The sequence below is a fragment of the Xiphophorus couchianus genome, chromosome 23 (genome assembly GCF_001444195.1).
Source record: "Xiphophorus couchianus chromosome 23, X_couchianus-1.0, whole genome shotgun sequence".
In the NCBI taxonomy this organism is placed as follows: domain Eukaryota; kingdom Metazoa; phylum Chordata; class Actinopteri; order Cyprinodontiformes; family Poeciliidae; genus Xiphophorus; species Xiphophorus couchianus.
In genome coordinates, this window is record NC_040250.1 from 19120926 (window position 1) to 19144569 (window position 23644).

At 41.6% G+C, this 23644-nt stretch overlaps 2 protein-coding genes across 2 annotated transcripts; both read left to right on the forward strand.

The window, feature by feature from the left end:
- The first annotated feature begins 52 nt into the window (after positions 1 to 52).
- LOC114139361 (UPF0461 protein C5orf24 homolog) lies at positions 53 to 3379 on the forward strand. The gene is made up of 2 exons (XM_028009265.1): positions 53 to 1187; positions 1421 to 3379. Exons 1-2 carry the CDS (start codon positions 1183 to 1185, stop codon positions 2091 to 2093), a joined length of 678 nt encoding a protein of 225 aa, XP_027865066.1. The 5' UTR covers positions 53 to 1182; the 3' UTR covers positions 2094 to 3379.
- A 1001-nt stretch (positions 3380 to 4380) lies between these two features.
- LOC114139208 (histone-lysine N-methyltransferase, H3 lysine-36 and H4 lysine-20 specific-like) lies at positions 4381 to 23644 on the forward strand. The gene is made up of 23 exons (XM_028008982.1): positions 4381 to 5093; positions 5540 to 6558; positions 7232 to 7373; positions 8180 to 8352; positions 10779 to 12591; positions 12666 to 12790; positions 13322 to 13541; positions 15037 to 15140; positions 15875 to 15934; positions 16015 to 16206; positions 16310 to 16402; positions 16506 to 16629; positions 16743 to 16943; positions 17985 to 18164; positions 18915 to 19071; positions 19156 to 19361; positions 19435 to 19547; positions 19631 to 19900; positions 19992 to 20108; positions 20214 to 20355; positions 21163 to 21269; positions 21395 to 21599; positions 22395 to 23644. Exons 2-23 carry the CDS (start codon positions 5557 to 5559, stop codon positions 23153 to 23155), a joined length of 6507 nt encoding a protein of 2168 aa, XP_027864783.1. The 5' UTR covers positions 4381 to 5093; positions 5540 to 5556; the 3' UTR covers positions 23156 to 23644.

Genomic DNA, 23644 nt, shown 5'->3' on the forward strand with positions numbered 1-23644 from the left:
GTATCGGTAGATACACATGGATGTATCGTGATGTATAACATCTAGATAAAAATCTAGATGTGAAGCCAACGTTTCCGTGAACAGGTAAGGGGTAAAGTGGCGTTTAAATCACAGTTGAGTAAAACCGTTTCTCCAAGGTTTTAATATGGCACTGTTCAACCCAAAGACGGCGGCCTATCTAAACTGTCATCTAATCAGAGAGGCAAACTAGGGCCCTTTGTAACTCTGGAGGAGCACTCTTTAGTGAGAGTTTGAACACAAACAATTATTAGTTGTGCATTCCACAAATCTGGCTTTTGTGGAGGAATATCAAGGAGGGGAAAAAGGTCTTGCTTGGGCAAGGGGCACATCTCCCTGAACACGTCCCCATTGTAAAGCGTGGTGGCAACAACATGCTGTGGGGTTGCTGGAGCAACAATAGAAAAGCTGATCAGACTAAAACGAAAGATGGATTGAGCTGTAAGTAGGATAATCTTGAAATATAGTCGATTAGAGTTTTCAAAAGCCTAAATGACTCGGAAGAGGTTCACCATCCAGCGCAAAACAAGAAACCAGAGCTATCAGAGTCGGGACCTATATAAAATTTTTGTTCACAGATGCTTGTCATATAATTGAAGTAGTTTGAAAGAAGCATGGCCCAAAATTTATGTCTTTACATGTTCAAATCTAGTTAACAGAACACCAATTTATTTAAATATAAATATTTTATGATTTCTTAAATATAACATGTTGGAAACTGTTTAAAATTGCAATAAAATACGCCTAACTTTTTGTTAATACGATGAAATATGAAAATGGTCATGAGGTTAATATCAATCTAGTTGCTCTGCAACAGTTAGAAAGGTGTTAGTTATATTTGTGCTGAGCCTCACTACGTCACTCTGATCCCCTCTACGTCTCGTAGACCCGCCTTTGCGCATGCGTGCTCGGTTAATGCTGTTTTATTAATTTTTTTTTTTCGGGTCAAAAATGGCTGCCGGTCCCATCTAACCCTCCTCAGCAAGGATTAACCAGGCCATAAATAAACTGCAAAGAGCGGGGTGGTTTCCGGACGGAGCTCTGGTCAGAGCACCGGGGGCGTAGGGTGCGCAGCGCCCGCACAAAGATGATGCTGCTGCTTCCAGAGGGGACAAACCTTTACGAGACAGAATTAACCCGTTCCAACACAACACCCAACAATAAATGAGGTACGAGCTCATCCGTTTATGTGTTACCAGTGACTAAGGTTTGATTGCAACGATGATCTGATTTGGAACAAGTTACAGTTTTAGAAACTCTGGCTTTGCTTTTTGTTTTTCATCCTTAATGTTTTGTGTTGCAACCTGAAAAGAAGGCCTGTGTGCTTCATCAAAGTAAGCTGCTTCAGTTTGTACTTGCCACATGTTCTCCTCCTTATTTCCACTTCTCTCCACCCCGACAGAAAAATGATGCACCGATTGAGCAGCAGCACCAGTGACTTCTGTATTGGTGGGCTGGCAGAGGACTGCCACCCAGCCAGCCACTTTGATTTATGCAGCACCCACTCCAACAAGTTTTATGCCTCTCCGACAAACCCTGGTTTGCAGCTGTCCCTCGCCAGTCTTACCCCATTGCCGCAGGGAATACACAAAGCCATGACATGCCAGCTGCAGGAGACCCAAGGTGACTTCCAACCACAGGCAGTGAGAATCGGGGCCGGCGAGGCCCTGGCGCCTGATTGCCCCAAGAAAAAGAAAGGTACTGTTAAATCAGGGCGGAGAGGGAGGCCTTCGGGGACTACAAAGTTGGCTGGGTACCGCACAAGTACTGGACGCCCACTTGGGACGACCAGAGCGGCCGGATTCAAAACCAGCCCAGGGAGACCCCTGGGGACCACCAAGGCAGCGGGATATAAAGTCAGCCCAGGCAGGCCGCCCGGCAGCATCAAGAGTCTAGCTCGTCTCAAAAAGCTGGAGTTTGGCTGTGATGCTGCAAAAACCCTTGACTTGAGCAACTGCAGCATTCCCAAGAAACTGGACTTCCCTGGCAGTGATGTTCCGCCTTTTCCGTACGCCATCATGGAAAGTAGAGATCTCTGTGACGCCAGCAGCAAAGTGGATGAACCCGGCGAATAGCTCAACAGACGCCTCTGTTATTTGGTTGCATGAGCATGCGTCAGAAAACTTTTTTTTTTAAAGAAACTGTATCACCTTTCACTCACATCTAATAAGTGAATCAAAGTGTAATTACCGATGCACTAATTCATGCATGCATGCATGCAAAAAAATAAATAAATAAATAAATCATCAGAAAAAGCAAAAAAAGTCATAAGTAGCAATTCAAACTTTATGTCAGAGTTGTTTGTTCCCTCAGTCTGGGCCAGCTCAAGGTATAAGTCAAAATTGAATCTTCTTAGGAACCCAAATTAAATTTACACATGGTGACCATGTTAAATTAAAAAATATATATAAATTAAAAGGTTTTTTTTTAAATGAGCACTCTGTATTACTATTTATTTAATAATGTAAAAGTGACTTTTGAAAATACATTATGTTACAGTCAAATGAATTAATGTTCGTTCGCTAGTCGACTGAAATACAAGCTAGTTGAAGGCAGAAGGTAAAACTGTCCAAGCAGCCAAGCATGGACATTATGATGAATTGAAGGTGGGCCCCCAAATGAAACTCTGCTTCAGGCCTCACGAGTCCTTGAGCCGGCCCTGGCTCCAGAACATTTTTTTATGGCTTTGTGTTTTTGTTCTAGTTTTACTTTCTGAAACAGATCAACCAGCTCACTTCCTTGACAGAAAATGTTTTCAAACTAATCTACTTGTACAGTATGTGTTTTATTTTGTTTTACAACCCAGCACCAAAGCTAAGCAGATGGGTTTGACCTACCAGTTTCAGTTTTGACTGATTCAGATTTTCTTGCTGAAGACACATTAATGGGGACAAAAATGGCTCCAGATTATTTTATAAACAGAGTGTAACCATGTAAGTATCAAAGCATTTGTCCTATAAATTTGTGTGATTTCTGTTGAGGCTCAATCGTGCATACATACAGTTGTCTACTACATTTCGAGGCTGAAAATGGTGGGAGTTATTAGTTTTGGTTCTACAACAACAGAAAAGAAAATTACCATCTGTGGCGAATTGATTGGTGCATCTCTTCAAACAATTTGTGTTTAAATTTTTAATTAGCTTCAACTGCTATAACTTACTACTTTTTAAGCACAGTGTTTATTCTTTCTGCACTTTGTAAATATAGATGTCTTTCCTCTTTATTATTGAACTTATCATAAGCACTTCCATTTTTATGTAGTTATACTTGTCACTATTGAAAATCAGAAATATGCATTGTGGATTATATAATAAATCCTAATGTGCTGTATGTGAAACCATAATAAAAATCTTTTCAAGTACGTGGCTCCAGCTCAGTTCACCCCTTTGCTAATTTGCAGTGCCTTTTTGAACCTATTTATTAGAATTTCGACCACTCTGACTACCATATAGTGCTCATCAGTAGTTAGCTCTGTATCCTTGCAGCTTTGCAGGGTGTCCATGTGTATGTATAGCCTTTCTCTCCATGTACTTCAGCCTCCTTCTACAGCCCAAAAACATGCAAGTTAGGTTTATTGTGCTATTCAAACAATCTCATACACAGTTGGGTTTTTTGTTTAAATCCTTACGGGAATGAAGATTTATTTTCTGACCTAAATTTAAAGTTCTGCTACAGCAATACACTTCAACTCATAAAATTCTAGTATGGCTTTCATTTATTTTGGTCTGCAACTCCAAGGACATAAATAAAAAAGCCCCTTCTAACCACCCATTACAAAATATTCAATGCTCATATGTAGCCACTAGGGGGCTTTCGCCTTTCTGACAATAGTTATTACTTTGTAATAAATCCTCATATTTACAGTTAGTCAAGTTAAATCACGGATGTCATTATGACTCTATTAGAGTGCGTTTTACAGGGATGTATAAAGGAGGAGCTGGTTCATAATAAATCTGGGCCATGTTGTTATGTAAATCGTGTTTAAATTGATAGATATCACCCCCTGTAATCTACCGGATATTTCCAGAAACATTTCGGACTTTTAAATAGGGTAAGATATAAAAATGGGTGGATAGGCTGTATGAAGCAATCACGGAGTCTTTGTGTGATCCTTAAAGAGGACTCGAGCCTACTGTGCGCTTTTTTTTAAATTTTTTTTTTTACATATACTTGCGCTTTTGAATCTGAATAATTGCAGTGTGCGTTAACAGGACATGCCTGTGTAATCTCGTTGAGAGATAAATCGCTGTTTAAAAGCAAACAGAAAACAATAACTTTTCACGGCGCAGCGGCTCTCGCCGCTTGTCTTTATCTTTTATTTTCCTCTGCGCCTGCCTGGCGGCCTGCTTCCTCCTGCCAGTCCTCTGTGCGGGAAGACAACATGGCGCACAGAGTGAGGTCTGACCGGGGAGGCCGTGTGTGCGGCTCTGAAAGTGGCGTGGAAACCGTTCTGCTCGGTCACAAAACAACACACCCAGAGTCTGCTTTCAAAGACGCCCTGGCACCTCATGCTTTTGTGGACTCCTTAGAGTTTGTTATTACTGCTCTTTTATAGTTTTAGTAACTTCACCTGGATGTCCTGACGCGCTTGCGCTTTCGCCCGTATTTACATGAGTGTGTGCGGTAGTGAGCGAGTGTCACGGCCCTCTGCGGAGACGGGGGGTTGGGTAGCTGGGTAGCCGATTGGCTGCTGCTCACCAACACAGTCAGCCTGGGCTTGTTTTAACATAACCAGGGGCACTTCGACTAGCACGAAGATAAAACATGTAGTAAATAATCTGCTGTGGCAGAGGGAGACACAGACACCGGTTGTGGCTCTCAAGGGGCAACAGCAGATTGGATCTTGTTCTTCACTGTAAAGCTGACAGTTTCTAAGCGGAGGGCCGTCGCCGCTGCCGTCGCCGCTGCTGCTGATGAGGCGATGAAGTGCCGAGAATGAGAGCTGTGCCTGGGCCTACTACTACTATCAGAGCTGCTGCAGCTGGGATTGTGCAGGCAAAGCCGAGGAAAGCAGTCGCTTTGTGTCACTCCAACTAAGATCCGCTGTTGGTTTGACGGTGACCGACCTCCAAATGGTGGGTTTTTCGCCCTTTTTTCCACGTGTTGACAATGTGTGAGTTAATAGTAGCTTCCTATGATCGGTCGTAGCTTGTTTGTGTGAACCGCTCTTGTGTGTGTTTTTTTTTTTTTCCTGTGATGGCTCAGTGTCACCATCTTCACTACAGCCTCGGTGATCGCCATGACCCACAATTAGCAGACAAAGCGGCGCTATTTTTCTAATAACTCGCAAAACAGAAACGTGTGGACGGAGCTCACCGGTGGACGTGTTTAGGGTTTTGTCTTGAGCTGGCCTTTTACAATGGAGGCCATGCTATCATGGTGTGTGTGCGCGCTAAAGTCTCCGCTTTCTAAGTTTCTTTGCAGACTGGATAGGCTGTTGTTTTGCTCGGATTTATGTTTGTTGTGGTAGTATTAAGCGTCACACCTCCCTTATCTAACAGTGTCTGTTTCTGTTTACCAGGATATAAGGATGACAACATGAATCAGTCGTACAGACCGGGTCCTAGGGTCGAATCAGCGTTTGGCCCCAGCCAGCCAGATCTAAGGGCCCGAAACGGCCCTCTGAACACTTCTTATAGGAACCAATGTGGCACTGTGACTCGTGGACCGGGCCAGATGCCACAGCCTGCTTTCCTGGGATACAATCAGCTGGAGCGGTTTCGCTGCTACAGTCCACAGAGGAGACCACAGCGCCTGAATGCTGACCCCCAGGACAGGAGCAGCCTACGCTGTGCAAGTCCAATCACTGATGACGACGATGATGATGATGAGTTTCAGCCACCAGCAGTCCAACTGCCTCCATCTCCTGGCACTGACAACATGGAGCCATTCGAGACTCTGCATGCAGGTTACAGCCCACAGAGGAGACCACAGCGCATGAACGCCTCACTCAACAGCAAAGACTTTCACCCCAGGAGCAACTTGCACTGTGCAAGTTCGATCACTGATGAAGATGAGGGGTTTGAGCCACCGCCCATCCAGCTACCTTCGTCCCCTGGCACAGACGACATGGACCCCTTTGAAAGTCTGCAGAATGGGAGCAGGAACGGCTTCTCCCCTCGCAGTCCAGACAGCTTTGAGCGCATCCCCGATGCTCCCATCGCCTTTTGGGAGCATCGGGGCTTGCATTTTGGGTCCATGCTGTTTGACAGCAGTGACATCAAGGAAGAGGAGGAGGGCCATGGAGGCGTTCAGGACCTCAAACCTTTTCAGCTCCCCTCAAACGCGACCCAGGATAGAAATGTCACTGGGAGCAAAAGCACATGTAACTCAGTGGTAGAGAGAAGAGCATACAAACCCACAGTCTTTAATCTGATGTCCAAAACTATTTCTGAACTTAACCCCACACTAAGCCCCAGTGCACTGCCAGAAATCACTATGAGAGACGGGTGGAATGTGGGCGAGGAGTCGGACAGCGAAGTCGAACTCACCTCTCCTGTTGACCCTGGGTTTGTCTCACCAGCTGGCACCAACTCTAATGTGAGTTGGACACACGTGGGGAATTTGATTTGCATTGTTTGTGCAGCCAAATGAACATTTGTTTGTCTTGGCTATGTATTGGAGTGGAGAAATCTAATCCACGAGGGGAAGATTCTGATAAAAGTAGCACTTGAAATATATCTTATAGTGATGCACCAATCAGTCAGCCAAAGATAAGAATCTGCTCTGATTAGGTAATAGATACAGATAAAATATGAAGTATTTACCCTGTTCCTCAAATAAGGCAAAACCAGTTTTAACTTAGTAAAACTCAGATATAGTTTAGTGACATATGCTTTAATGTAAAAATGAGAATAGTGTTATTATTTCCTTGTTTTCTGTTTGAGTCAGAAGCTACCTACGAGCCGGCACTGCAGTTCTTTCTCTTTTGTAGTGTCTAGAAACTTAATCTTAATCGCTCAAAAGTCTTCAAAGAAAAGCAGAAGTTGTTTATGACCAGAAAGAAACTGAATATTTTTTTCAAATTGGTAAAAATATATGCTGAAATATACACTTATAGACGAAACATATCTTGATTAAATCTAACACTGAAAGAGTAGCTGCACGTGTTTTCCTATAGCGCTCTATCACGATTTTGATTTCATTTGAAATCAGATGACCTGTCATTTTAGCCTTTGTCTCACATTAAATTGTTTTCCTTGTGCTGATTTAGTCCAACAGCCCAAAGAAAAAACTGCTCCCTGTTGTGAAGTACTTAGACGGAGACCTGGTGTGGGCAAAATTCAACAGACGACCTTGGTGGCCCTGCCAGGTCCTCTGTGACCCAAACCAAGGGGTCCACACAAAAATGAAAGGTGAGTTCTGATGAAGCTTTGATTACTTTTTGTATTTTTATGTGCTGTGGACAGATATGACGTTAAAATAAAATGTAACCACATAGTAGCAGTTAAAATCCACCAATTCTTATACAGTAATATAATATAGGATCTAAAGATTAAATCTGAAAAGCATCACAAAGTTAACTCATTTTAAGCAAAATTGTTCATAGTTGTGATTGTACTCCCTTTTAGCACATTTATCCTTCTAGTTTACTTTCTATTAATATGTTTGTATACAGAAATAACCTTTTGAAAAACAGTCTTCTTTGTGATTGTGTTGGCCACACATGATCATATTTCTGCAAATATGATCAGAAATATATTTGCAGAAGTTAAAACTATATTCTTTGGTTTTTATTCAAACTCACTTTTATTCAAATCTGCTTTTGGACTCTGACAGTTTAATATTTGTCTTATTATTTTTAATAAGACAAATAATACTACACCATTTTTTACTGGTGTAGTATTATATATATATTTTTTTGAGAAACTGAATAAGGAGTTTTCATTAGCTGCAAATCTTTATTATAAAGATTAAAAGGAACTCCACAAATTTAACACTGTTGGTAGTAATCAATATAATGAAGAAATGTAACTTTTTTCACAAAAGTAAAATTTGATATTCAGATTTAATGATATGCAGCTTTAGCCATCTCTATGAAACATTTGATCTCACTCGCTAATTGGCACTAAATCTAATTTATTGTCTGTGTGTAACGCAACTAATAACTAATCTGCCGTTCATTTCTCTCTCTCTCTCTCTCCTTTTTTTACCCCTTCAGTACCAAGTAATCGTCCTTGTCGGATGTATTTCCTGGAGACGGTCGGCGAGGTCTCTGAACGCACCTGGGTCCCAGGGAGCGTCATTCTACCATTTGAAGGGGGACATCAGTTCGACGAGCTGCCTGTTCTTAGACGGAGGGGAAAGCAGAAAGAGAAGGACTACAAGTATACGGTAAATAAGTACATTTACAGTCACGGTCAAAAGAAAGTACAGCATCTTTGAATTCTAGAATTTTACCCATCAGGACCTCTAAAAAAAAGAATCTGATCTTTACATGGTTGTAGAAGTATTTACATTTTTAAACGGCTGTGTGCACAAACCCATAACAGATTCCACAGAGTTATGATGTATTGAACAAATCTGAAGCCAACATGGAATAGCTGTGTGTGAAAGGCCCACAGTGACTAAATCTGTCTCTGCTACGGACCCACGTGGGGAGAAACACAAACTTTAGAGCCTGTCTACCAGGACACAAAGGAGAACGTACGGAGCTTTTCAAAAGTGTTAATAGCTCTTTTTCACATTTGTTAGGTTACAGCCACAAATTCCAACGTATATGATTTGAATATTAAGTGAGCAGCATAGTAACTCATGGCTGCGAAGTGGAAGGAGAAGGATCCATGGTTTCAAAAAGTCTCTACAAAGCAAAATTTAAAAAGTGTGCCATGCATTTGTGTTCAGTACATCTGAGTCAGTACCTTCTAGAATCATATTTCACAGCAGCTACAACTGCAAGTCTTCTGTGATCGACCTCTACCAGCTTTGCACATCTAAAGACAAAATGTTTTGACTGTTTTCTGCAAAATCGATCAATTTTAGTCCGATCAAAAAGAGAGCATCTGTGAAAGTCTTTTTTTTTTTTTTTAAATCTCACCAAAGAATCTCAATTAAGCTGGACTTTGGGTCATTCTAACACCTGAATATGCTTTTATCTGACTATTGCAACATTGCTCTTGTTCAGGTTTGTCGTCCTGCTGGTAGTTGAACCCACTCTCTAGTCTTTTGCAATCTCCAATAGGTTCTTATCCAGGTTTCCCCTGTTTCTAGCTTCATCCATCTACCATCAGTTCTGACCAGTTTGTTTGTACCTACTGAAAAAAAATACATAATTACAGTATGATCGCCATGTTTCACATTGGGGAGGGCATATTCAAAGTGATGTGCAGTGTTTCAGCCACTGTCTGTTATATGACTTCCAAAAAGATAAGAAAATGACACTTTTAGACCAGCTACTTAATAGTAGTGGCCCAAATTGTTGCACTGGTTTCAGCAGCAGCGACTCCTCCCTCCTCTCACTAGTGATGTTCGATACCATCGATTTTCTTTTCGATCCAATACTTAGTAAAATTCAAGCTGGTACCGAACCGATACCGAACAGATACCGATACTTTGTGCAAAAACACTTAATCTGTCTGGTAAATCTAGAAAAAAGTGTATCAATTCTAATCCTTGCTTCATAAGGAACACCAGGCATCACTCTGATTTATTTATTTTAAATTCCGAACTACAGTGAGGTAGGAGCCTTGTTTATTATAGCCAAGCTATTTTAATCATACAACATATGTGAAAATAAAAAAAAGACAAGTAGAAAAATAAAAACCCTACTGAAATAAGTCCATTGTTTATGTTTCTGTCGCTGATGATACTGTCACAGAAACGGCGGTCACGACCCGTAAAGGAAATGGAATGAAATTACAAAAGAAAATAGTAACGCACAGTAACGCTAAGTGATTTCGATAAGTAACTGTAGTCTGACTACTGGATTTGAAATAAAACGCGTTAGATTACTTGTTACTGAAAAAAGTGGTCCAACGTCAGTAATGCGTTACTGACATCACTGTCTATACGTTTAGCAAAGTATTAACACAACTAATGCTGATGGTAATACCATTTCTTTAGAGAAAAAACTTTCTCCTGGCAACCCTTCCAAACAAGCCACACTTGTTCAGTCTTTTTAGAATTTTACTTTTATTATCATTCTCATGCCTGAATAAAGCTTGAGATGCAATTTCTCTGAGCCCTCTTTGGTCTGAAATTGATGGAATATCCTCTTCTGAAAAGACTGGAAAATGTCAGAAATTTTCCACTACTTGCTTGACTTGCTTGGAATTGACATAATAACTCTTCCAGGATTGATTACCAACAACAGTTGATTCTTTCATGTCATTGCTGAGGTGTTTTCGTCTTGGCTTTGTGTAACCTACACCTGTATGCTCCAGGTGAGCAAATTTGTAGACTTGTGGTTGATAAGTAAATCAAGTTCATTTAACTATCAAAACCTGGTTGCTACTTTCCCTCTTAAATCTGTTTTTAAGCTGGAGGGGTTGCACTTAGTTTCTCCGACAGAGCTTTTCCAGTTTTCGTTCACATTTGTTTAATAACTACAAATGTGCAATCTATCCTATGTTTTAGCACATAAACAGTAAATTTAAATAATATTAAAAGCTGTTAAACCTCCTCCCCCTAATAAAATCTTTTCTGACTCCTGATATGTGAAACTTTAGAATTCAAAGAACTGTGTTTATGTTTCTCCATGACTGTACCTTTTATTCTCTTATTGTGTAAACTTATCTAAGCATAAATTCTGATCTGGGCAGATTCCAAAAAGTTTGCTGACTGCGTGGAAGGTCAGTGTGGCCGAAGCTGAGTATCTGCTCCCTGGTCGACAGAGGAACAGTGAGAGTGCACTTTCACTACCTGTCAATGGAGAAGAACATCTGTCCAGCCTCCCTCCACCTGAAGAGCCGCTGGAGGCCCCCTCCGTCTCCATTGTCCCAAATCGGCCCGACTCGCCTGGTCCGACGACCAACGGAAATGGTCACCATCTCTTCAAAAACTCCACAGCACACGGCAATAAGAGCAAAGCTTTGAAAAAGAAGAAGAAATGTTTGTCGGACATATTTGGTCATATTGTTGGTGGAAAGGAAACTGCCAACAAGGCTGGTCAGCTTCATGCAACAACACGCGCACTGAAAGAGGAGCCGAAGGACTCGCCTTATGCTGATTTAGATTCAGTTCCGATGCTGAATCGACCTAAACGCACAGCTCTTTCTCCAAAATATGACACCGATACCACGGACAGAAAAGAGCATGCTTCAGTAAAAGTGAAAAAGACATCTAAAAAACTAAACCTTTGTTCAGATCCGTCTGATTTGTCCTGTATATTTCAAAACAAAGCGACTTCTAAAGACCCTGAGCAGAGGCCAGGCAAATTGTCTCAGGGTTCAAGTGAAAAGCACTCTGGGACTCTTTCTGCCAGCAGCCGTCTGATAACAAAGGCTCTGAAAGCAGCAGAAGAGACCAATCACAAAGATGGACCAGCCACAAGCCGAGTCCCCCCAGAAGCTCCTCGTGAAGACTGCTTCGGCAAAACTCCTACTGACACTGCCATCACAGCTGAACTATCTCCAAATCGGAAATACCCCAGCAAAACATGTTCCTTTGTTAACCACAGCTCTCCGAAACGTCGCGCAAGGAAGCTGAATAAGAAACCAGTTCACAACGGCTCGGTGGTCAGGTCAAAGTGCGAGGGGATAACTCGGCCTGCGCAGCAGCCGGTTAGAATCAAGGCAGAAAACAGTCCATCAGATCTATCTACCTCCTCCTCTTTGTCTCTGTCTCCAATGGACACCTTTCAGGATAGTAAAGAATTAAGGTTCAAATCACTAGCGATGGAGGAGTGCAGTGAGTCTGAGCTGAGTGTCTTTCGACCTGACTCCAATTACAAATTTAGCACTATTCTGATGCTGTTAAAGGACATGCATGACACTCGAGAAAAAGAAGGCAAACCGCTGGTGCTGCCGCCGTCGGCTACCTTAATAAAGGAGGAACCCCTGGTGATCCCCACCGCAGCAGAAGGCGGTCCACTGAGAGGCTCCTGCGAAGGTCTACCTCTTCAGATCAAATTAGAAAACGGGCAGTCGGAGAAACCCATGCTGAGCCAAAGCACGCCGGTGAAAACCAAGCTCTGCACTAAAGATGGCGCCTCAGCCGACACCTATCACTGTGAAGGCTTTCCTCCTCACGCTGAGGTCGGGAGTTCGGAGAAGCAGCGCAGAAAACAAAGACTTCCGTCTAAACTGAAGCTCACAACGCCTGACCTGCGTTTGGACGTACCTGAGAGAGACTTCATCAGCTTCCAGTCTGGCTTGACGGAGCCTGTAACAGACTCATTTGGCCCCGATTCCTCCGCCAGCTACCTGGAGAAGTCCTCAGAAATAGCTGTGGCTCCAAAGAAGCGCTGGCAGCTGGTTGAGGAAGCTGCTGAGACTGAGGCAGCTGGGAGCGAGAGGTCCGCTGAGACTGAGGCACCTGCCGAGATGAAGGGTTCTCCGACAATGAGAGCATCTCCAGATCTCGAGGCGCACACAGAGAATGACTCGCGCTCTTCAGATGCAAGCAGCACAACCGGTAAGACTCGAGCAAAGTGCTTTATAGGTTTTTTTCTTACTGGACATATGAAAGTGTTTGTTTTTTGCACACAGGACAATCTGAGAACAAACGACTCCGGAAACCAACCAAGAGGCTCTTGGAGTCCACCGAGGAGTATGAACAAATATTTTCCACAAAAAAGAGGTCAAAGAAACACACGGCAGATTGTTCCAAAATGGTGAGGAAAGTTTTGGGGGTTGTGGTTTCCTACAGTACAGATTAAAAACAAGAAACAAAAGATTGGGGATTTTTCAATAAATAAATAGTTACAGCTATCAAAGAAAAGCCCAAAACCATAAGAATAATTATAAAACTGTACAAGACTTGTACAAATATGTGGACGTTTTTTACAATTTGTTCCGTTATGATCACAAACTTCAGTGTATTTTATACACAGGTAATTGTGAAGTAGAATGAAAATATTACATGGTTTTTAACTTTGTTTTTTTAACAAATGAAAACTAAAATGTGAGTAGTGTATTTTATTTAGTCACTCTGGGTTTTGCTCAGACTAATTAGGGGCTTAATTCAGATTTTTAAAGTAAGGCTCCTTATCTGTGAGCCTTCATTTCAGAATTTGAGACGACTTTGTTTTGGTCTGTCACATAAAATCACAGCAAGTTTGCTGTTGTAAGGTGACTAAATGTGCCAAAGGTGTGAATACCTCTACTATCCACTTGTGCATTGTGTCTTATGTTTCTGTGTGTAGGAGACTTCAGGGATTACGGCACTCCATGATCTCAGTGCTACAGAAGCCATGGATACCTCAACGTTGTCTTTAGCGGAGCCAGGAGAGGCTCGGGTAAAGATGGATCCGAGTCCGTCTCAGGAAGAGTTTTCTCCTCCAGCACCACCTTTATCTCCTGTCACAGCACCACCCCGCTTTGACACAGACGCAGCAGAGGAAACGTGTCTGTCTTTTGAGTGTGGTGAGTCTTACTCTCCATCTGTTCTCATCAGGTTTTCACCGCTCATCCACATGCAACTCAAGTTTTCTTATCTTTTTATCAGATCTGCTTGTGGCGTTCCCATTTGAACTGGTTATCAGGAGATTAGTAGAATGGTGATAGAGATGAGCCCTCCCATATTATCACTATTGCTTTTTGAACTCAAAGCCACAACAATGGAGCCATTTTTGTGTTTTTTTCCCCCCACTTTTTTCAATTAACCTTTCAATTTAGAGGAAAACGTAAACAGTTAAAAATTAAAGTGATTATGGAGGAGATTTGATGTTATTGCCACCTACTGGCTTGATATAGGTATTGCAGTGTTTTTCACTAAATTGATAGAATATATAGAAACAAATTTTCTGAAATGTCCAAACAACATAAAGTGAGTATAAAAAACATCTGCAAAACTCCTTTTTAAAATGCCGTGATTTTTTTAATGTAAAACAAATTATCTAAAAATTGTTTTACAAGTTTTTAAACCTTTAATGTGACGTAGATCCTGTAATGTCCAACTAAAAAACAACCAAAGCTGTTACATGAAAATGAAAAACAATAAGTGCAAATCTGCAATGATCTGGTTGCACACCATTAAACTGATGTATTTGCTGAATCGGCATTTGATTAATTTCCACCATTCAGTCTTCTTTGGTTCAGATCTGCAGTCAGTCACAGATAGTCTGATTACCACAAGTAATGTTAATCTTTCTAACCAGTTTTTTTTTCTTGTGCTGCTCACTCACATAGTTTAAATAAAGTCGTACAAATAACGACCCAGCTTTTAAAATGTACGTCGTGACACAGCGTCATCAACAATTTGAGAAAAAATATAAGCAACAATATTGAGATTTCTAAATGTAGATGTTTGATGAAAAGACAGAACAAAAGCCAGGCATGGAGGCTTCCAAGAACCTGATTGGAAGAGCTGGAGGAATTTCTAGTTACGACTGGTTGTCTTCTGCATGTTGCAGTAATCTTCTGTAATCTCCAGATATCTAGACTAAAGAGTTTGACTGGAGGACAGAAGCATTTCGTTTCAAAGAAAACTTCCAAATCTGGGAACAATCTGCTAAAATGTTTTAGAGAGCATGTTGTGGTCGAATGAGATGCGATTCCAAAAGTAAAGTTTGGCACTAAAATGAAACTGCACATGCAAAGAACACCATACCAATAGGGAAACATGGTGGTGGCAGCGTCATGATCTGGGATTACATTTTTTTTCTGATGGATCTAGACTTAACGAATGAGATCATGACCAGTTATAAATGTAAGTCAGTTTTTACCCAAAACCTTCAGCTGTACTTTTTCATCATATACGACAGTTAGAAAAAAATTCTGAACTTATTTATATACTGGTCTGATGTTTTTACATCTCAAAAGCCCGTTATTTTAACTGTATTTGCCATGTTGTCTGTCTTTGAATGTCAATTTCTGCATGTGAATACTTGAGACTTACCTTAATTGTTTTTAATGTCAGACTCGGGAACATCTCTTCAAGAAAGAAAGAGGCCCAGAAAGCTCTCACACAAGGCAATGGAGTGTACCATAGAAGAAGTGTCAGCAGGTTCCTCAAAGAAAAAGGTATGTTTACGAAATCTAAAACTACATTGCCTTGCAAAGGTATTCACACTAAACTTCTTCTCTTGTCTCTTTAACAACCGTAAACCTCAATGTCTTTTACTGGGTTTTTACAGGTGTGCTCGAAATTATTCTTATTACTAGCAGATTTAGGTTTGAAGTGGAGAAAGTTAAAGATTAGGGTGATGGCAAGGAGCCCTTAGTAGGCTTGGAGCTCATTGCAAATGATTGTCAAAATACCAGTGGAAACACAAGAAGGGTTTGATTGCTTTAATGCCGATATATTGTTTTTTGGTCATATGGAACATTACACATTTTGATTAGCAGTTTTTATTATGACTTTTTTTCCCAAATTTGATCCTCCTTTTAAAGTTTTTTAGTATCTTTTCAGGGATTTATGTTTTGTTTCCAATCAGACAAAAGCTTCTCATTTGAAGAAAAATGATTTGCTAGGGGTATGAATAATTTTAGGCCTAACTGGAGCTGTAATTAGGGAAAGATGGTTCTACAAATTACTGAATCATGGGAGCTGAATACAAATGCAAAAATTTTTTTCATGTTAATTTTTAAAAAACCTTTTGATACTTGTCTCATTTCTTTCAATTTAAAAATTTTGCACAGTTATATGGTGTTTTTTTATTCATAAAATCTTAATAAGAGATTTACTGTAACTTCACATAATTGTAATGAGTACGACTGTGTACTCCAGGACTCTGAATATTTATATTTTGTTATAGGAATCTAAGCGGCAACTCTGCATTTCACCAGACGTAAAAGTGTTAGTCAAGAAAACACAGGTATTCATCAAGTTACCAACCATTTACTATAACATGCTGAAGTTCTGTTTAGTTATTCTAATCCCTGTTTTGCGGGATAGGTTGCAGCCGTGACGAAAGAGAAATCTGCCCCCTGTGCATCATCAGTCCCTGCTGAAGCCGCCAGGCGTCCAGAGAGCAGGTCACCCAGCCCTCAGCGGTGTAAGACCCCGAAGCAGGAGGCTGAGACGGAGCCCTGCAGCGCTGAGGAGAAACAGGAGGAACACACTGGAACACTAACTCCTAAACCTGAGGTGCCCCTGCTGTGCTTTCTCCAAGCAAAACGTAGAATAATATTTTAAGTTTCTATCTGTTCTGACTGCTTCAGTAACATTAGATGATATTCATCTCCTTTAGGTTATGCCAGTGGGTTTGAATGACAGTCTCTCGTCCCCGGGTGATGTTAAGGGAAAAATAGGAGCGGCATCTTTTAAGGAGAGCGTCTGCCAGGTGAAATGACCTTCACACTGACTGTGATGTGATTATTTTCACCTTCTGTGTTAGTGACAGGTATATTATCAGTGTGCCTCTTGCTGCGTGTGTGTTTTTACAGGTGTGTGAGAAGACAGGAGACCTGTTGGTGTGCGACGGTCCGTGTTTTGGCGCCTTTCACCTGCAGTGCATCGGCCTGTCTGCGGCCCCCAAAGGAAAATTCCTCTGTCAGGAATGTAAAACCGGTGGGTCTCGCTTTGTGACTCACAAAGGACCTAAAACCTTGCGACTGACCGTGAGCCGTTTGCCCTGAAACACTACAAATCTTGCGATTCTCATTGACTTCATTTTGTTTCAGGTGTTCATAACTGCTTTGTGTGTAAGAAGTCTGATAATGGAGTGAAGCGCTGTATCATCCCCCTTTGTGGGAAGTTTTACCACTCGGACTGCATCATGGCGTATTCGCCCACCCAGCCGCATAACAAGGGCTTCCGCTGCCCTCTGCATGTCTGCCTGTCATGCCACATCACCAATCCTCTCAACGCCTGCAGCACCAAAGGTAGACCCTTCATCATTTCAGTCAAGCTGCATCTGTAGAGGTACTTTTATAACAGGTGCAACATGTATGGCACGCTGAACACTGAAGCACATGGTTGGTTGGCTGCCTTCACTCAGGCAAGACAGAAGCTCTTATTTTTGGCATCACATTTGATAAATGATCAGGTTTTATGGTTAAAATAATAAATTAGTTGTATTTTAGATAAGCTTCTTAACAGTAAAGAGTTGGCTCTAGACACCCGAACTAGAATAAATCGAAAGATTTAAGTTCCTGGCTTGGAAAGTGTTGAAACTGCACAACTTGTGAAAAGGCCCTTTGACTCTGCTGCCACCTTCTGGTAAACCAATCAATTGCAGGTTTTACATACTAATTATAGACATCTCTAAATAAAGTTGTCATCCAAATCAGAAAATAATTGTTTTAACCAATTTGAGTAATAAACTGGACTTGACCAGATTGTTTAATAAATAATATCAATCAATGACTTTGAATCTTTCTACATGACTGGATTGAATTGTTGTATGTTGTGAATCGGCACTTTAAAATAAGGTTGAGTTAAATTCAATAATGAACAAGATTGCATAATCTTCAAGGTCTTAATTGCACAGTTTTAAAATTCTGCCGATTTTCAAATAAAGTCCTAAAGTATTTGATAACTTTTCTTACTTTTCTGTCCCAATAATCACCTTGAGGAAGTTCTAGTATTTTTTCTTTCTTCTTACAAATTCAAAACCCTTTGGGGGAAAATAAGTGCATAAATAGAGTTCTACAGAGTTTTCAGCATTTTTAGATAATTTTGATTTGTTAAAAAAAAAAATTGTTTCTGTGTCTAAATGCCTATGATTCTTTTTCAGTTGCTTACTCAGTATTTGGGGCTGTTATGTCTCTCAGTGTCCCCACAATTTAATGTTTCTGTGAAATAGTAAATTCATTTAAAGTAGTTAATCCCATTCAATAGTGTCAGCTGTATTAAACTTGAACTTGGGTTACGGGTAAATTTCTGCACGTGGATGAAGCTGTTCTGTGTGTTTTGTTTCTCAGGTCGGCTGGCTAGATGCGTCCGCTGCCCCGTAGCTTATCACCCCAATGACAACTGCATGGCAGCAGGCAGCCTGGTGTTGTCCAACAACAGCTTCCTGTGTCCCAACCACTTCGCTCCTCGCAAAGGCTGCAAGAACCACGAACACATAAATGTTAGCTGGTGCTTTGTCTGCTCCGAAGGTCAGTATGGGCTCGGGTCTCCCTTTTAGCTTTCAGTCATGGTGAACAGGAACTATAAAGTCAGTTGTAGGGTTTCATGTGTAACCAGGTCCTAAATTTAAACTAAATCTCATCTCAAGTCTGCAAAAAGCCAACAGATTTCTCACTTTAAAATACAAATGAAGTCAAATGGAAAATAAACCCTTGTTGTTTCTGCAGCCTTTAAGAGATGCTAAATGCTACAGAAACAAAGTAGCTGTACTTTTTAGGGGATTTCATACTGATCATTCAACAAATCTTATTGGCTAGGGAAATATTTTAGAACTACTTCGATAAGTGATTATTTAAAGTGATTTTCTATTTTATACTTACAGTCTCCTATAAGAAAAATGCTATATGCCCAGCAGGATGTCAATTGCAGTTACTGTGGTGTGATTATGTACCATAGTCTGTTTTATTTCATAAAAATAAGTTGACCAGAACAGGCATCACAACCAGAATTAACAGATCATCAACAAGCAGAGGTTTTGACAGTTTTCTGCTCTGGATAGTGTAATGCTTTGTTGTTTTGTAATTTTGGACATTTTCATCTAAGTCAACTGCAGACTTGTAAAGATAAAGTAAATATGATTAGGCGTATATACTTTAGCATATCAGAACAAACAGCTGTTAAGTTCGGGGGCGGAGGGGCGATGATTGATGTTGCATCCACAGGACTTGGACAACATCTCCTGTTTATACTGAAGAGCTTGTATTTTCCTGACGGTACAGGGGGCAGTCTGCTGTGCTGTGAATCCTGTCCTGCTGCTTTCCATCGGGAATGTTTGAATATAGAGATGCCTCAGGGTAGCTGGTTCTGCAACGACTGCAAAGCCGGAAAGAAACCTCGCATGAAGGACATCCTTTGGGTCAAATGGGGGCGATACAGGTAAGGGTGCAACATTTCTTCACCACACAACAGCTCAATGCAACAGGAAAGGTACCCTATCTGAAACCTGGCCTGATGCTTCAGGTGGTGGCCCGCTGAAGTGTGTCTGACCAAAGACGTCCCAAACAACATCTTGAGGATGAAACATGAAGTGGGAGAGTTCCCTGTGCAATTCTTTGGCTCCAAAGATTTTGTGTGGACGTACCAAGCCAGAGTCTTCCCCTACATGGAGGGGGACACTCACAACATCGAAAAAATGGGGAAAGGATCTGACGCAGTGTACAAGAAAGGTATGTGTTTTCGCTAGTGTTTTAATTCTGCAAATAAATTACATCAGCTGAGATTGTATTTGTGTCCTTAAAGCCTTGTCTGAGGCTGCAGAGCGTTTCAAAGAGCTACAGACCGAGAGAGAAATGAAGCAGCTTCAGGAGGACAGAAAGAACGACAAGAAACCACCTCCGTACAAGCACATCAAGGTACGCTGAACTGACCCAACTGGACGTAAAACCAGCTGACTGCGATAAACTGAAAACCTGGTGAACGGTACTTTGTTTCCTAGGTGAACCGACCCATTGGGAAGGTGCAGATAATCACTGCCGACCTGTCTGAAATCCCCCGCTGCAACTGCAAGGCGTACGATGAAAACCCGTGCAGCATGGATTCGGAGTGCATAAATCGCATGCTGATGTATGAGTGCCACCCGCAAGTGTGTGCAGCCGGGGAGCGATGTCAGAACCAGACTTTTACAAAGCGACAGTACACCACTGTGGAGATTTTCAGGACGCTATCCTGTGGATGGGGTTTACGCGCAATTTCTGATATCAAGAAGGTAAATTGGGAAAAATACACACAGAAACATTTTGAGAGATTTTGACACATTTTACTTATTTCTCATTTTGTTCTTTGATTTTTACCTCTAGGGTGCTTTTGTGAGTGAATATGTTGGGGAGGTGATCGACGAGGAAGAATGTCGCGCCAGAATCAGACACGCTCAGGAGAACGACATCTGCAACTTCTACATGCTGACCCTGGACAAGGTGATTCTGGAACGAATAGCTGTCAATGGAGCATGGAGATGGGATAAATGATCAAACACACTGAAACAGATCAGAGGACTGAACTTGTTATTTTTGTTCATTTAGGATCGGGTCATTGATGCTGGACCCAAAGGGAACCAGGCACGCTTCATGAACCATAGCTGCCAACCAAACTGTGAGACTCAGAAGTGGACTGTGAACGGGGACACCAGGGTTGGGCTGTTCGCTCTGCAGGACATCCCAAAAGGTTTCACTGATCGAATGGATTGTATTATTTAAATTTTTTTTGCCTTCTTAAAGTTAATAGTTTTTACAACCTTTCAATTATGGTTTGATTTGCTGCACTAAATAATTAAATTTATTTAATGCTAAAGATTTATAGATTTAAAGATTTATATGATGATTTATATGATATTTGATGATTTGTTCAGTTAAGAGGAAAGTCATAAGAAATGTTTCTCTGAAAGTTTTAGCTTGTAGACTCAACAGATTGGCACCTTAGCCATGGATTTTAATAATGCTCCATGTTGAACTCAGCCTGCCTGTAAAATGAACAATTGTGACAAAAATGTTAGTCCTGCGAACTAAAATAAAGTCAATTTGATGTAATTTGTTCTCCATCAGTGAAAGGAAGCAGCTGAAAATCTCAATGTTCTACACATTTTTAGACAGGGGCTTTAGCTGCACTATTAAAGCGTTTTGAAAACAGCATTTTCTTAAACCACATGCCCTTTTTCTCTAGAATCAGAGTTACCAAACTCCGGTCTTCCATGGCCATCGTCCTTATGTGTTCGCATCTGAATCAAATGTATAAATTGACTCGTCAGAGTGTAGTCAGGTTCTAATACTGGCCTGGATATTTTATTTAGCTGTGCTGAAGCAGAGGTCTAAAAGTTGCAGGACCCCCGTTAGGCAAGGTGAAGCCCTTGTGTGACTTATTCATGTTTCATTCTTAGAAGATTTCTAAGTTTTCTGACTTTGATATGTGATTTTTGCTCTTTATGTGTAGAAATTGTTTTTGACAATTAAAGCATCAGTATGATTTTCACTTTAGGGGTTGAGCTGACCTTCAACTACAACCTGGAGTGTCGTGGTAATGGGAAGACTGCTTGTAAATGTGGAGCTCCCAACTGTAGCGGTTTCCTGGGGGTTCGACCAAAGGTAAAACTGTATATTCAATCCGTGGTGCCTCTGATCACAATATTAGTCAAAAATAACGCTCACCACTGATTAACCTTCACTTGGTTCCTGCTTTGCCAACCGCCCCATCCCCCATCTTTACTTAGAATCAGCCACCAGCTGAGAAAATGAAACTGAAGGAAGGGAAAAGGAAGGGCAGCATGAAGAAGAAGACCAAGCAACAAGTTACGAAGGAGAGGGAAGACGAATGCTTCAGCTGCGGCGACGGAGGCCAGATAGTGTCCTGTAAAAAGCCAGGATGTCCCAAAGTCTATCACGCTGACTGCCTCAACTTGGCAAAGCGGCCTGCAGGTTAGTAGATCTACAAATGATAACCATTTCAAACTAAAATTTATACTCAAAGTAACGATGTGTTTCAAACTGAATGTTTGTAAAGGTAAACATGAGAAGAAGACAAAGGTTAAGAAAAGGTACTAACTGAAGAGGGAAGATTGAAAGGGCTGCCAGAAGATAAAAATTAAAGTTTTGTAAACTTAATGTGGTTGAAGATGAGTTTCATTTTATATTTCACTTATTTTTGTATTATGATTTAAGAAATAATCTGTTAGTGAAGATGTAACAGAAAAACCCTGATTTGTTTTGCTGTCTGAAGCACACATGTTAAGTTGGCTATTTAATGAAGAGACTGTTGTTATAGCAACATTTATTGTCTTTGTTGTTTGGCAACAAAGACACCTGGCTTGGTATCCACTTTAATACATTTTTTTGTTTTGGAATTTAATTTGAGTTCATGTTTCATAATGTTTGGGAAGCTTGTTTGGTGGCCATCTTGACATCCTTCTAGACTAATTTGATGTGTTGCGTCTTGTAAGTCAATGCAGGCTTAACACTCAAATCAAATCATATAAGGAATTCAACATTTTTGGAAAATCATGTAGAATTGTCGTTCTATTTCATAATTCTGCACTACGTTGTGTTTGTCCATGACATAAAATCCCAAAACAAAACACTGAAGTTTGTGGTTGTAGCATAACAAAATGTAGAAAAGTTTAATATTTTAGTAAATTTAAATATTTAAAACACTAATTGTTTCAATATTTTTCCACATTTCAACATGGCTGAAGTAATGAATGATCTTGTCTCCAGGGCGATGGGAGTGTCCATGGCATCAGTGTGACGTTTGCGGTAAGGAGGCAGCTTCGTTCTGCGTGATGTGCCCCAACTCGTACTGTAAAGAGCACCGAGAAGGCAAGCTCTTCATTTCCAAACTGGACGGAAAGTTGTCCTGCAGTGACCACGACCCGTGTGGCCCCGAGCCACTGGAACCTGGGGAGGTACGGGAATACATGCCCAACATGGCCTCCATGAGGCCTGGGAACATGGCCGTGCCCGTCCCTCCCGACACGCTTCCAGCCGCCACAGGAGCGACTCCTCCTTCGTCTTCTTCTGCTGCTTCCCTCTCCTCCACTGACTCCCAGGCTGCTCCATCCGGCCGAGAGCCTCCTCCTCGACTCTACATCAACACAAAGACCGCTACTTCCAGCTTCGTCCCCTCCAGCACCTCCTACCTCACTGACAGAACTGAACTGACAACCGGCGCCGCCCGCGAAGGAGAGGACGGAGAAGTGGAAGACGGTGATGTGTACGGCTTAGACTTGGAGGAGGACGACGAGGAGGAGGACGAAGACGACGAAGAGGACAATGAGACCGAGGAAATGGAGGTTGTGGAGGACGAGGAGGAGGAAGAAGAGGAGCCTCCTTATGGAAGCGACGCACTAGAAGACGAAGAGGAGGAGGAGGACGAAGAAGGCGGGGACATGTGCGGGACGTGGGGTGGCTACGTGGATGACGATGCTGATGATGAAGAGGTGGAGGAATGGGGGAGGCTGGAGGACGATGAGAAGTGACTCCCTCTGTAACGCTGAGCAGGAGCTCCCTCCACACGCTGACAGGACTGAAGGAGTTCCACATTTGGGTACCTACTTGAACGCAGCACTGCCTTCACTGTGGTACAGCATTGCCTTCTCATCTCCAGACTGACAGCGGGGATGTGTCCTGGTGCTAAGGCTGAACTGTTGTCTCACTCAGTCTCTTTATATTCCTGTCCAGACTTTTATTTGTGTTTGGTGCTCTCTTGATTTGTTCTGTCTTTTCACACTGTTTACATAGTTCAACCTTTTTTTTTTTTTTTTTTAAATGTTTGTAATATAAGAAATGAGTGAGAAGTTTGACCAAACCGTCATCAGGAGGCCGTCTTGTCTCGTCGTCCCTGTCTTTACGTCCTCTTTCTGTTTCCAGGAGTTGTTGAATCCCTGTTACAGTTAAGCAGAAACAGTACCTACTCTGTTTGTGAGGAGTGAAAAATAAACCCACTGGAGTCATTCATTTCGGATAAA

Excerpts from the sequence above, each read along its gene's own strand:
- LOC114139208 (XM_028008982.1), top strand. The coding sequence starts at position 5,557 with ATGAATCAGTCGTACAGACCGGGTCCTAGGGTCGAATCAGCGTTTGGC. Across the intron at positions 16,207-16,309 it reads CACTAACTCCTAAACCTGAG|GTTATGCCAGTGGGTTTGAA; the intron begins GTGCCCCTGCTG and ends CATCTCCTTTAG. Across the intron at positions 18,165-18,914 it reads GTGCTTTGTCTGCTCCGAAG|GGGGCAGTCTGCTGTGCTGT; the intron begins GTCAGTATGGGC and ends CTGACGGTACAG.